The sequence below is a fragment of the Humulus lupulus genome, chromosome X, assembly GCF_963169125.1.
Source record: "Humulus lupulus chromosome X, drHumLupu1.1, whole genome shotgun sequence".
NCBI lineage: Eukaryota > Viridiplantae > Streptophyta > Magnoliopsida > Rosales > Cannabaceae > Humulus > Humulus lupulus.
Window position 1 is genome coordinate 262328027 of NC_084802.1, and position 12656 is coordinate 262340682.

At 41.1% G+C, this 12656-nt stretch overlaps 1 protein-coding gene across 2 annotated transcripts in view; it reads right to left on the reverse strand.

Annotated features, from left to right (window-relative positions):
- Nucleotides 1-12656, reverse strand: part of LOC133803876 (uncharacterized) — a 52390-nt gene that overhangs the window by 11083 nt on the left and 28651 nt on the right. For both annotated transcript variants that reach the window (XR_009878184.1, XM_062242019.1), the window contains exons 15-16: nucleotides 10080-10187; nucleotides 9912-9988 (exon numbers count right to left, since the gene is read on the reverse strand). Coding sequence is in view for 1 of the 2 variants with exons in the window: in XM_062242019.1 (XP_062098003.1) it covers nucleotides 9912-9988; nucleotides 10080-10187 (185 nt within the window). In the remaining variant the exon portion in view is untranslated. The remainder of the gene's footprint in view (nucleotides 1-9911; nucleotides 9989-10079; nucleotides 10188-12656) is intronic.

Consider the following 12656-nt stretch of genomic DNA (forward strand, 5'->3'; position numbering starts at 1 on the left):
ATTACCATGGAATTGTTGATGTCCCAAGAAGCAAACGTTGGATCAGTAAAAGCTGGTTTAGGAATGGAATCATCAAGATAGCCAAAACGACCCTTTCCTCGAATGATGAGTTGAACTGACCGGGACCATTGAAGGTAATTCCGGCCATTCAATTTGAAGCTTGTGATTTGGAAAGGTAAGGAATTACCATCGATGGGAGTATGGTTGATTGGAGTGAGATTTGTGGAAGTAACGTTGGTGGTTGGAAGGTCGGTGGGAGTGATTGTGGGATTTGATTGATTGGTGTCCAAGGAGACATCAGATCCATCTGTCCCGCTCATTCCAAAATAATTCAAATTTTCTCAACCAAAAGACTGCGTTAAATCTGATACCATATAAGCAATTAATTAGGAGAAAACTCTTATATATTCAACCTTAAATGAATGAATAAGTTACAGCACTATATATAAAGAATTTACAATAGAAAAGATAGGAACTAACTAACTACTATCCTACAAAATAGGACCAGACTAAACAGCCCATGAATCAATCTTTATACGACTAATTCTACAATCTTTAAGTTTTATTCCTTGATTTCGCGAGAGATATTCTCTCCTGTAATCAAGGGATTTTCCTGATTATTTGTTATGCAGATTTGTTTCTGCTCTCTAGGATAAATACAATGTATTTTCTTGCTATGAAATAAGAAATAAAAAGATAAGTTCCTACTCTCTAAAAACTACATGGTAAATGATCCCAAATCTTGGCCAACAAATGACTAAACACAGGAGCCAACCAAACTACTGTTGAAGATAGTGCTATATCTGATTCAAAAGGTTTCAACAAGGAGCAAATAGAGATTTTACAAAAGTTGTTAAGCCAGCATGAAGCAACAACAACCAACTACACTATTGGAACTGGGTCCTTGGCACAGAGAAGTAAATTTTTAAATGCCTTAAAGGTTAAAAAGGAACAGACCAATACTTGGATTGTTATCTCAGGTGTTTCATACCACATGACTGGAGATGCATCAATTTTACAATATTATAAACCGTGTTCGGGTAATTTCTCTGTTCGAATAGCTGATGGCACTATATCCAAAGTGGCTGAAACTGGTTCAGTATTTATTTAAAAAAAAATCTCACTATTGACTCTGTTCTTTTGGTACCAAATTTGGATTTTAACTTACTGTCAGTAAGTAAACTGATAGGCCATTAATGAAATATACTTATGTAAGAAAGAAAAATAGAAGAGGGGCTGAGTGACGTGTATGGGGCTGAGGGAATTGGTGCTGACTAATAGGAGAGATAGTGCTTTAGTTAGTTACTGCTTTGTGTAATAAAGGGAGTAGTGGGAGAGGAGAGAGGTCATGGGAATTTTGTGGATTGTGGGAGAGACCAGGCTCTCGAATCTCTGGTGGTTTTCCTTTCCTTTTATTATTGTATTTCTTTGTTTCTGAGCAATACAAGCTGATTCTATACTGAGGCTACTATTAAGCTTCAGATTGGTAGTTGTTCTTGGTTAATTGCAGCAATTCAAATATTTCCTACTGCTAGAAACGTAACAAGTGGTATCAGAGCAGTCCAATTCTGAGGAGAATGGTTCAGCGTAAAGTTGAAGCACTTGAGGAGAGACTAGACGTGGTGCAAGAGGAATGGCAGGAGGAGTTGGAAGTGTCAAGAGAGAGAGATTATCCAAAGAGATTGCAGGGGGAAAAGAGGTAGTACAACACATTCTGGTGTTGGAGCAGCCAATCGATGACATTTAGAAAACTCTGGGGGCAATGCAGTAGAAATTAGATTTTGTACATATGCCTATCTAATATTTCTACACTCCCCCCTCAAGTTGAGTTGTATATGTTATACAAACCCAGCCTGGAATTGAATTCTTCAAAACTTTTCTTGGTAGGGCCTTTGTTAGGATGTCGGCAATCTGTTTCTTTATAGGAATGTAGTTAAGCTCAATGATCTTTGAATTCACCTTCTCAAAAATAAAGTGTCTATCTATTTCAACATGTTTAATTCTGTCATGGTGAATCGGATATTTAGCAATGCTAATTGCAGTTTAACCATTATTGTACATTTTAAAGGACTCAGGAGAGTCACCTCAATTCATTCATAAGCCTTTTAATCCACATTCCTTCAAAAATACCTAAGGCCAAAGCACGATATTTTGATTCCGCACTACTCCTTGAGACCACAAACTGTTTTTTGCTGCACCAAGTGACTAAATTACCCTAAATATAGGTGCAATAACCACTGGTTGATTGTCACTAAAGTCTATGTAAACTTCTAAGTCTCGGTTGTTGTGTTTTATGAAGTGCAAACCGAGACCTGGTGTCATTTTTAGATACCTTAGAATACAATACACTGCTTCCAAGTGCTCACAAAGACTGTGCATATGTTGACTCACAAAGCTGACAGGCAAGGCAAGTGAAGACCGGCAACAACGAGCTGTGGACAACGATATTTCATCAAATCCCACTCCAATTTCACCAACGGTTCCGACTCCGCCAATGACTTCGACTCCATCGGCGTCGGGCCAAACTCCAACACTGTCGTCGGCTCCTATGGACTCGCGTTACACAACCCAAGCTCTGGGTATGGATTTTCGACCGCCTAGGATGGAACTTCCATTGTTCTCGGGGGATAATCCAGATGGGTGGATATATAAAGCTCAGAGATATTTTTTGTTGACCCGTTTGTCGGAAGCTCAGATGTTGGAAGCAACGGTGGTGGGGTTGGAGGGTGATGCATTGACTTGGTTTCAATGGGAAAATTAGAGGAGGTCGGTGACGTCTTGGGCTACGCTGAAACAGAGAATTCTTCTGCGATTCGGAGCGGTTCCAGTTGGGTCTCCTTTGGAGGAATTCATGTCCCTGGTGCAGACGACCAGCGTCCGGGACTATCCTCTGAAATGGGAAGCCTTAACTTCACGGGTGTCGGAAGTTATGAACATATTCTGGAGGGGAGTTTTGTGAAGGGGCTGAAGGAAGAAATTATAGGGGCTCTGCATATCTTGCAACCCGTGGGCTTGGCCCAGATTATGGAGACGGCCCAAAGGGTTGAAGAAGGGCACCAGTTTTTCGCACCAGGCCAGGGCTCTAGGGTCCCAATAGCCAGACCAAATCTCAGCCCAATCACACCATACCGAGCAATCATGCACCCATTCGGTGCTAGATCCTTGAATCCAGCTTCGCTGAGTAACACACCTTCCCCTCCGAATTCTACTTCGAGTGTCTCCAAGAATACGAAGTCCCATCCTACCCGTCGGTTGTTGGAAGCCGAGTACCAAGATAAGAAGGCAAGGGGGGTCTGTTTTAAATGTGATAAGAAGTTCCATAGGGGTCATGAGTGTGAGCAAAAGTTCTTACAGGTTTTATTGACCTTGGATGAGGAGGAGCTTATATCTCCATCAGAATCACCACCCCCAACACCAGATTCGGAGGAGGCAATGGGGTCGGAGGAGACATTGGCTACACTGTCCTTAAATTCTTTGGTGGGTATTTCATCTGCTCATACGATGAAGCTGGCTGGTCACATTGGGCAGCAACCCGTAACGGTGCTTATTGACAGTGGAGCAACCCACAACTTCATTCCCATGGAAGTAGTGAATGCAGTAAGCATTCTGATCACTCCAACATGTTATGGCATCCTTTTGGGGACGGGGGGAAAGGTGCGTACCGAGGGTATATGTGCTCAACTCGAGTTGGACTTGGGAGCATTGAGAGTGGTCACAGATTTTCTTCCACTGGAACTGGGAGGTGCAAATGTTATTTTGGGTATAAAGTGGCTAGAGACTTTGGGGAATATGAAAGTAAATTGGAGAACAATGATGATGCGTTTTGAGATGGACGGGGTTTGGGTAACACTACAAGGAGACCCGAGTTTATGTAAATCGCCTATCTCTTTGAAGGCGATGATACATACGGTGGAACATGAGGGAATGGGATTTTGGGTTCATATGGGAACGCTACAGACAGCGGCTGTAGAGTCACCAGGAGCTTCCACCAGCGGTAGCACACCTTCTTCAACGCTACAGTAAGGTTTTCTCTATGCCAACTGGTTTGCCTCCAAGTAGAGCACGAGAACATACCATTAACTTGAGAGGAGTTGTGCCAGTCTCAGTGCACCCTTATAGATATGCTCAAGTGCAAAAAGATGAAATAGAAAGATTGGTGTTGGAGATGATTCAAGCAGGGATCATTAGGCCGAGTACAAGTCTATTCTCGAGCCCGGTGTTATTAGTCAAGAAAAAGGATGGAAGTTGGAGATTTTGTGTGGATTATCGGGCTCTGAATAGGGAGACGGTGGCTGACAAGTTTCCTATTCCAGTGATTGACGAATTGTTGGATGAGTTGCACGGAGCACAAGTATTCTCTAAGTTGGACTTGAAGTCAGGGTACCATCAAATTCGGGTGGCAGCGCAAGATATTGAGAAGACGACATTCCGTACACATGAAGGCCATTACGAATTTCTGGTCATGCCTTTTGGCCTCACTAACGCACCTGCTACGTTCCAAGGGCTCATGAATGAGGTGTTCCGGGAGTTTTTGCGAAATTTGTGTTGGTTTTTTTTTCGACATCTTGATCTATAGTTCATCGTTGGAGAACCATTTATGCCATTTAGAGCTAGTTTTGGATAAGTTGGCTCATCACTGTTTGTATGCGAACAGAAAAAAATGCTTATTCGCTCAAGCAAGTGTAGAATATCTTGGTCATGTTATCTCGGCCAATGGGGTGGCAGCGGACCCGAGCAAAGTGGAGGCAATGGTGAATTGGCCAACACCTAAATCGATCAAAGAGCTAAGGCGATTCTTAGGCCTAACAGGGTATTATCGCAAATTTGTAAAAGGTTATGGGCACATTGCTCGGCCCTTAACGAATCAGCTCAAGAAGGACGCTTTTGGTTGGACCCCAACCGTTCAAGTGGCCTTTGCTCAGCTCAAAAATGCCATGTGCATAGTGCCTATATTGGCATTACCTGACTTTACAACCCCTTTTATTTTGGAAGCCGATGCCTTGGGGTCGGGATTGGGATTGGGAGCAGTGCTAATGCAAATCCAACGGCCCATAGCTTTTTACAGTCAAGTCTTGTCTCCAAGAGCGCAAACTAAGTCGATTTATGAGCGGGAGTTAATGGTGATTGTATTAGCAATACAAAAATGGAGACCATACTTCCTGGGACGTAAGTTTCTGGTTAGGACGGATCAGCGAAGCCTCAAGTACTTGTTGGAGCAAAGATTGGTAGCAACGGAGCACCAAAAATGGTTAACCAAGCTGCTTGGTTATGACTTTGAGATTCAGTTCAGGCCTGAGCTGGAAAATAAGGCAACTGATGCCTTATCAAGAATGCATACTGAAATTTCGTTGGCTGCAATTTCGATTCCTAATGTGCTGTCAATACCGGACTTGCAAGCACATATTGCTTCAAATCCAACTCTATCTAAGGTAGTGCAGGACCTAAAAGATGGTCGGGACAGCGGGGGATACTCCTTGGTTCAACGCTGCCTCAAATTCAAGGGACGTTTGGTACTACCAGCCACATCGCTGTTTATACCCCTACTCCTTCAGGAATATCACAGCAGTAGTATGGGGGGACATTCGGGGGTTTTTAAAACTTTTCAGAGGCTTGCAAGTGACTTGTACTGGTCGGGAATGCGAAGAGATGTCCAGAAATTTGTCGCTGAGTGCGTAGTGTGTCAACGGAGCAAGTATATTGCTCAATCTCCTGCTGGTTTGTTGCAACCATTGCCGATTCCAGAACAGGTTTGGGAGGATATATCGCTTGACTTTATTGAAGGATTACCGATTTCAAATGGCTTTGACTCGATATTAGTGGTGGTCGATTGTTTGAGTAAGTATAGTCATTTTGTTTCGCTGCAACATCCTTTTACAGCCATTTCAGTAGCTGTTGCATTTGTCCGCAAGATCGTCAAATTACATGGAATCCCTCAATCCATCGTCTCAGACAGAGACAATTTTTTTGAGTCTTTTTTGAAAGGAGTTGTTTCGTTTGCAGGGCACTAAGCTTAAGCATAGCACAGCTTACCATCCTCAATCCGATGGGCAACGGAGGTAGTTAATCGATGCTTGGAAACTTATCTCCGTTGTTTTGTGAGCTCCAAGCCAAATCAATGGTCCAAATGGCTTCCTTGGGCGAAATATTGGTACAATACAGCCTTTCACTCTTCAGCTGGAATGACACCATTTAGAGCATTGTATTGCCGTGACCCTCCACCCCTTATACGCTTTGAACCAGCAAGCACTCGAGTGTCGGCAGTGGAGCAAAACTTGCAGGCTCGGGATGACATACTGAATTTGTTAAAACAGAATCTTCATCGAGCCCAACAGAAAACGAAAGTCCAAGCAGATAGGAAGAGAAAAGATGTTCAGTTTGGAGTAGGAGACAAGGTTTATGTAAAATTGAGACCGTACAGGCAACGGACAGTAGCAAAGAGGCTGAATGAAAAGTTGGCTCCACGATACTTTGGTCCTTTTCCCATTACTGCCCGAATAGGTACAGCAGCATATAAGCTCCAGCTCCCACCTGATGCATCCATCCATCCAGTTTTTCACGTCTCCATGCTCAAGGCCGCATTGGGTCCGCATCAACATGCTACTGACCTGCCTCCAGGGCTATCTGCGGAGCTGGAATGGATTTTGGAACCAGAGAAGGTGCTGGTAGTAAGGCCAGGCACTCATAAGGCAGCACCACAAGCTCTTATAAAATGGGCAAACCTACCAGAATTTGAGGCAACTTGGGAGGATTTCCAGGTAATCCAAAACCAATTTCCTGAATTTCACCTTGAGGACGAGGTGAGACTTGTGGCCAACGGTATTGATAGACCACCAGTGACCTTTGTATACACACGCAGGAACAGGAAAGGCAACAGTAAGGTGTCTGAAGAGGATAGTTAGTTGAGAGGTTAGCTAATCTGTTATGAGGGTAATGTTAGTGTGTGTGAGGGTGCAGAGTTGTATAGTGGAATGAGGATAAATGTTAGGGGAGGAGTTCAGTAGTGGTTATGTTGTAATTGATAGGGTGCAACCCCTTGTGGGAGAGATCTAGGCTCTCGAATTCCTAGCTAAATCAATACAGAAACTCACCATTTCTTCACACATTTTCCTGTTTTTACCATTTCTTCACATATTTTCCTGTTTTTACTAACCCCTGTGCAGGTGACTACCATTTGGCTGCTGCATAAACTGCCCAAGAGGTGTCGGAGTTGCATCAATTTTGTCCTTTGAGAAGTGGCTCACTTTGTGAGAAGAAGTGGTGACATGAGCAGCTGATTGTCAAGTGGGTTTGGCTGATTGAAGAAGTTGAGTAACAGCCATTGATTTGAGAAGCTGGTATTTTAGAGATTGACTTTTTAAGAAAGAGTTGGCTGGAATATGCTTGTGAGGATTGATTTTTTTTTTTTTTTGATGAAATCGTGGAAGCAGGAGGGAGTGTCGATGAAGACATCATCGGAAAAACTCGTTGTCGGGGTGCTGCACGCACCAACTCCCGCCGCGGATGTGGGAGAATGGTCGGAGATGGAGGCGGCGCGTGGGGCTCACGCGCAGCTCTGCTAGGCATCGGACTTCGGGGTTTTGCTGGCCGAAGGTGTAGCAAGCTGCCAGTGTAGGAGGTGAGAGTAGAAGATCACCCTAAAATGGTTTTCTAAGGTTGAGCTCAAGAGTTCAAAATCCTAAAATTTTTTTTTTTTTTTTTTTTTTTTTGAGAAAAGGCAGAGAAAAAAAAAATTGGAACTTTCCAATTTTTGGACTACTAATGCTCTCATACCATGTCGTTTTTGTGTGAATAATACATCTAACCTGATTTTATTGATGAATAGAATGACCTATATATAGGCTGAATACAAAGATCTAGACAAGTAAAAATAAGAAAAAAAAAATTACAACCTAAACTTAGTTGTACAATATACTCTAGCTATTTACAATAAGATAAAACATATGCCTATCTAATATTTCTACAAAAATTAAACACAATCAAATAATTATTGTCATTGGTTGCTAATCAAGATTGGGCTCTACATCAACTCGATGTTAAGAATACATTTCTTAACGACAATTTGGAAGAAGAGGTGTATATGGACATTCCTCAAGGTTTAGTACAAAGGATGCAAACTTAATAACTCTCTTTACAGACTCTAAACAATCTCCACGAGCTTGGTTTGATCGTTTCACCAAGGCTGTTTAAAGATATGGCCACTCTCAACCAGACCACACATTGTTTGTTAAACACTCTAATGGAGGAAAGATAGCAATAATTATTGTATATGTGGAAGATATTAAATTGACTGGTGATCATGAGTAAGAACTGTGCAGACTCAAAGATTTGTTAGCAAAAGAGAGTAAAATCAAAGACTTCGGAAATCTCAAATATTTCCTAGGAATGGAAGTTGCTCGATCAAGGAAAGGAATCAACGGAAGTATGTTCTAGACTTACTAAAAGAAACTGACATGCTAAGGAGTAAACCAACAAATACTCCCATGGATTGCAACATCAAGTTCAGCTTAGAGGATACGAATGCCCCAGTAGACAGAAAGATATCAAAGACTAGTAGGAAAGCTTATCTACCTGTCTCACCAGACCGTATATAGGCTTTGTTGTTAGTACTGTAAGTCAGTTTATGAATAATACAAGGGAATATCACATGAACATTGTGTACAAGGTACTACAGTATCGCAAGATGAATGGAGGTGAAATCTTAGTTAAAGGACCTATGAAGATGTATTGTGATAATCAAGCTGCCATTAGTATTGCAAAAAATCTTGTTCACCATGATCGAACTAAACATGTGGAGATTGATCGGCATTTCATTAAGGAAAAATTGGAGGAAGGGAATATTTCATTGATCTACACTCCAACAGGACTTCAAATAGCAATTATTCTTACCAAGGCTCTACCCAGAATCAAATTCGAAAATCTTAAGTCCAAGTTGGGTTTAACTAATATTTACAACCCAACGTTAGGGTAGTGTTGAAATTATCCTTGATTCTAGGTGATAATACACATGTATGATCAGAACTAATTTCTGAATATGTCTATTGAGCCTTCTCCATTACAATTCAATCTCAGAAAATACAAGAAAACTAAAGATAGAAGGGGAAATTCGAGGATCCCTTGAGCCTCCAATTGAATTCAAAAGGATTCCCACAGTTACAAAATATTCCACACCCACTACTATCAATTCCTTCTCTATTTATTAAGGCTTAACAAACTAGAACAGTCCTAACAAATTCTAGAATTATCTTAATAGTTCTGCCACCTGTCCTCTACAATACAGCCAGCTAGCACTGCTAATGGCTAACTCTCATATAATCCATATCCTAACACTGTATTTTACAGCTGTGATCAGTTATTACTTTTCTTATTTGTAATAATTATGATAGTATGTTATCAGAATATATCTTTAAGTTTTATACCTTGATTTCGTGAGAGATATTCTCTCCTATAATCAAGGGATTTTCCTGATTGTTTGTTAGGCAGATTTGTCTCTGCTAAATACGATGTATTCTCTTGCTGTGAAATAAGATGAAAAGAGAAGTTCCTACTCTCTAAAAACTACACTTAACCATCAGTTTCAGATCTTTTCAGAGCCCATCAGTCAATAGATACATTAAAATGTATTCACTCCTCATTCTCTAAAATTAAATTGTCAATAGGAGCATAAGCTATTCATCGATTGTATTTATTGAAGTCTTTACACTCATCAAAATACATGCAAACTAATGAAAATTGTAGTCACCAATGTCCAATGAAAGACATTGTTAATGCAAAGTGTGCATGTGAAGGATATTTGTATCAGTTAATAGTGGTTGCCAGTTGCTACATCCACAGTCCTTAGATCAAGATATAAAAGCAGGTAAAAATTATTTTCCACCAGTAAGATTCATATAGAATTGACAGCACAGCCATACCTTGGACATGTCCTGTTGCTATCAGGTAAAGAAGCAAACAAGGATTCCCCAAATTTTTTCTCCAACATCTTCTCCACCTGAAAAATCAAACCAGTAAATGTAATGCAGGAAATACATGAGAAAATATACTCATAGTTAACAATGAAGAAAAAATAAATAAAAAATTACCTGATGGATATGAACATTGGATGTGCTTTCACAATAAGAGCTGAATCGTGTCCAATAGTCTCCTAAGAGACCTTTCCATTCAGTTAAACCAGCAGAAACATTATCAAGCTGAAGCAAAGGACAACGAATGATTAACCACATAAGATAGATAATTATTTTGCTCTCTTGTGATAAGAAGTTTGAATTTATAATATGAGAGCATGAGAGAAAATACGAATTTTTCACATAACCCCACTGGTTATGTGAAGCAAAATATCCATTTCCCCACTGGAATTGGACGTAAAAATGATTCCGTTCTTGTTAATCATAGTAACACCCTTAATCGTTATTGGAGTTTCAAAACAGAGCACAAGGTATTCATGGTCACTTTGACCAATGATGGAGGGGCAGTTCGATTATGTGAAAGAACAAGGCTGTCTGGATTCGAGATTAGGCTGTCTTTAGAAGGCGCAAGGTGGCTGGTTGAAGAGATAAGGCGTTTGTTGTCCTTAAAGGATGTCAATAGGAAAGGTTTCAAAAGCTCTTTCAGGAACAACAATCAGAGGGTGACAATTGAATGTTTCAGAAACATCAGAGGAGTTTTTCTCAAAGTTTCTTCCTTCATTCGTAGTGCTGTTAGATGTGTCATTATCCCGGATGAAGGTTGGGAATCAAGCTGGATGGAATTGAAAAATTTCCTTCAAGGGTCGATTGGGAGACATGCAGGATTTACACAGATGGAGAAGAATCAAAAAACCAGTCTTTCTAAAAAGTCGTGGGCTTCCGTGGTAGCAGGGAAGGAAGAGAAGGAGGTTGATGATAAGTTTAGGAGCCGTGACAGTACAAATTATTTGGGTAAAAAGGGTCATGCTGTGTTAGTGCTTCGTAGCAAAAGCCAACACCAATGGAAGATGATTTTAGAAGGAATACTGAAAGTTTTAGGATTCAAGGTGGATTCAACTTTTGTGTCTGATGATAGAATGATTATTTGGTGCCCTCATGAAGAATTACAACAGGAACTAACATGTAGAAGGGAGATTACTATTGCAGGAGACAAGAAGATTTTTATACAACCTTGGAACTGGAAAAATCAGATGGCAAATAGGAAAGTTAGTTGTTTCCAAAACTGGATTGGGATTGAAGGCATCCCTCTGAATATTTGGAACATTCACGTGTTTAAGGTCATTAGGGATCTTTGTGGCGGTTTAATGGCGGTGGACAAAGGTACATTAGAGATGAGGGATATTTCTTGTGCTCGGCTGAGATTGGTTGGAGATTCCAAGGGATTCATTCCAGGTTCTATCACCCTGCGGTACGAAGGAAGTTTCATAGTTTTAAAGTTGTTTAAATTGGGTGGCCAGCCTTTTCTTCCCAAAGATGGTGGTCGAAGTTTGTGGGTAAGAAAGGGGGTTGAGGATAGAGAACAGCTTGGGGAAATTAAAAAAGGTTTTCCCAGTTCAGAAAAAGAGTGCTTTGCTCAGGAGGCGGCGCTGACGTGTCCAGTGGTGATCGGCAATTCGGCGGCGTTAGGGATGGGTCACCTGGAAGAGACAACAGGCATTCAAGACGTAACCAATTTTTCCCCTGATTTTCAGGAACCAGACGTTTGTCCCTTGATTGCTGGAAGAAACGGTGCAGTAGTTAAGAAGCTTTTTTCAAATAGGAAAGTATTAAGCTCAATTGAGGTGTCAAGAATTTATAACAGAATAAAAAATGATTTGGCTGTGAAAAATAATAAGGTGATAAGATCGCTTGGACTGCATGGGGGGGAGAAACATTTAAGTGACACGTGTGGTGATTTGTCAGTCTTTAAAAGTGGGGGAAGTTGGGCTAAGCAGCTGTGTTTGGGCTTAGTTTTCTGGGCCGAGAGGTTGAGTCTTTTTAAGGAACAAGTGGTTGTGAGGAAAGGAACTGTATGGGCCGAAAGGTCAGGTGAGGGTTTGGCTTTGATGCTGTCAAAAAAATTTCCTGAAGGCCCAAAAGTACTTTCGGAAGTGGACCCAGTAGGAGATCTGAAGTATTTTTTGTCTCCTAAGCTGTCAAAAATTCATCCTAAAGGCCCAAAAGAATTATCTAAAGTAACAGCATATTACTGGACCGATTTCTCCCTTCCAGAGAAGAAATTTTCTAATTCTGTTCTTATGAAGGACTTAGAGGAAGATCCCTCTGCATCTTCACAGGCACGCAATATTTTGGTGTATGAAAGTAGGAAAAAAACTTCAGGGATGTTAAAGCACTTCAATGGATGTGAGGAGGAGGAAAAAGAGGCAGAGATTGGATGGCTTGATACAGAGAGTTCTCAAGAAGCAGCCATTGATAAGGGCCTGGAGTTTGGGGGATCTTTCCTCGACGATGCAAGCCTGGATGGTGGAAATTCAGATGTGGATGAGGAAGATTTGATTGAGGAGGGAGATCAATTTTCTGTGGACACTATTGAACATATACGCAGTTTGTGGGAAGACAAGGAAGGATTGGAAAATTTTCCCAGCTTTGAAAATATGGATCCTAAGAGTGGGAAGGAAAGAAAGTTAAGTCGAGAGAAAATGGATGGTCCTTCTAATCTTGCTGAGGAAGATATTCAGTGTGAGAAAAAGGGAG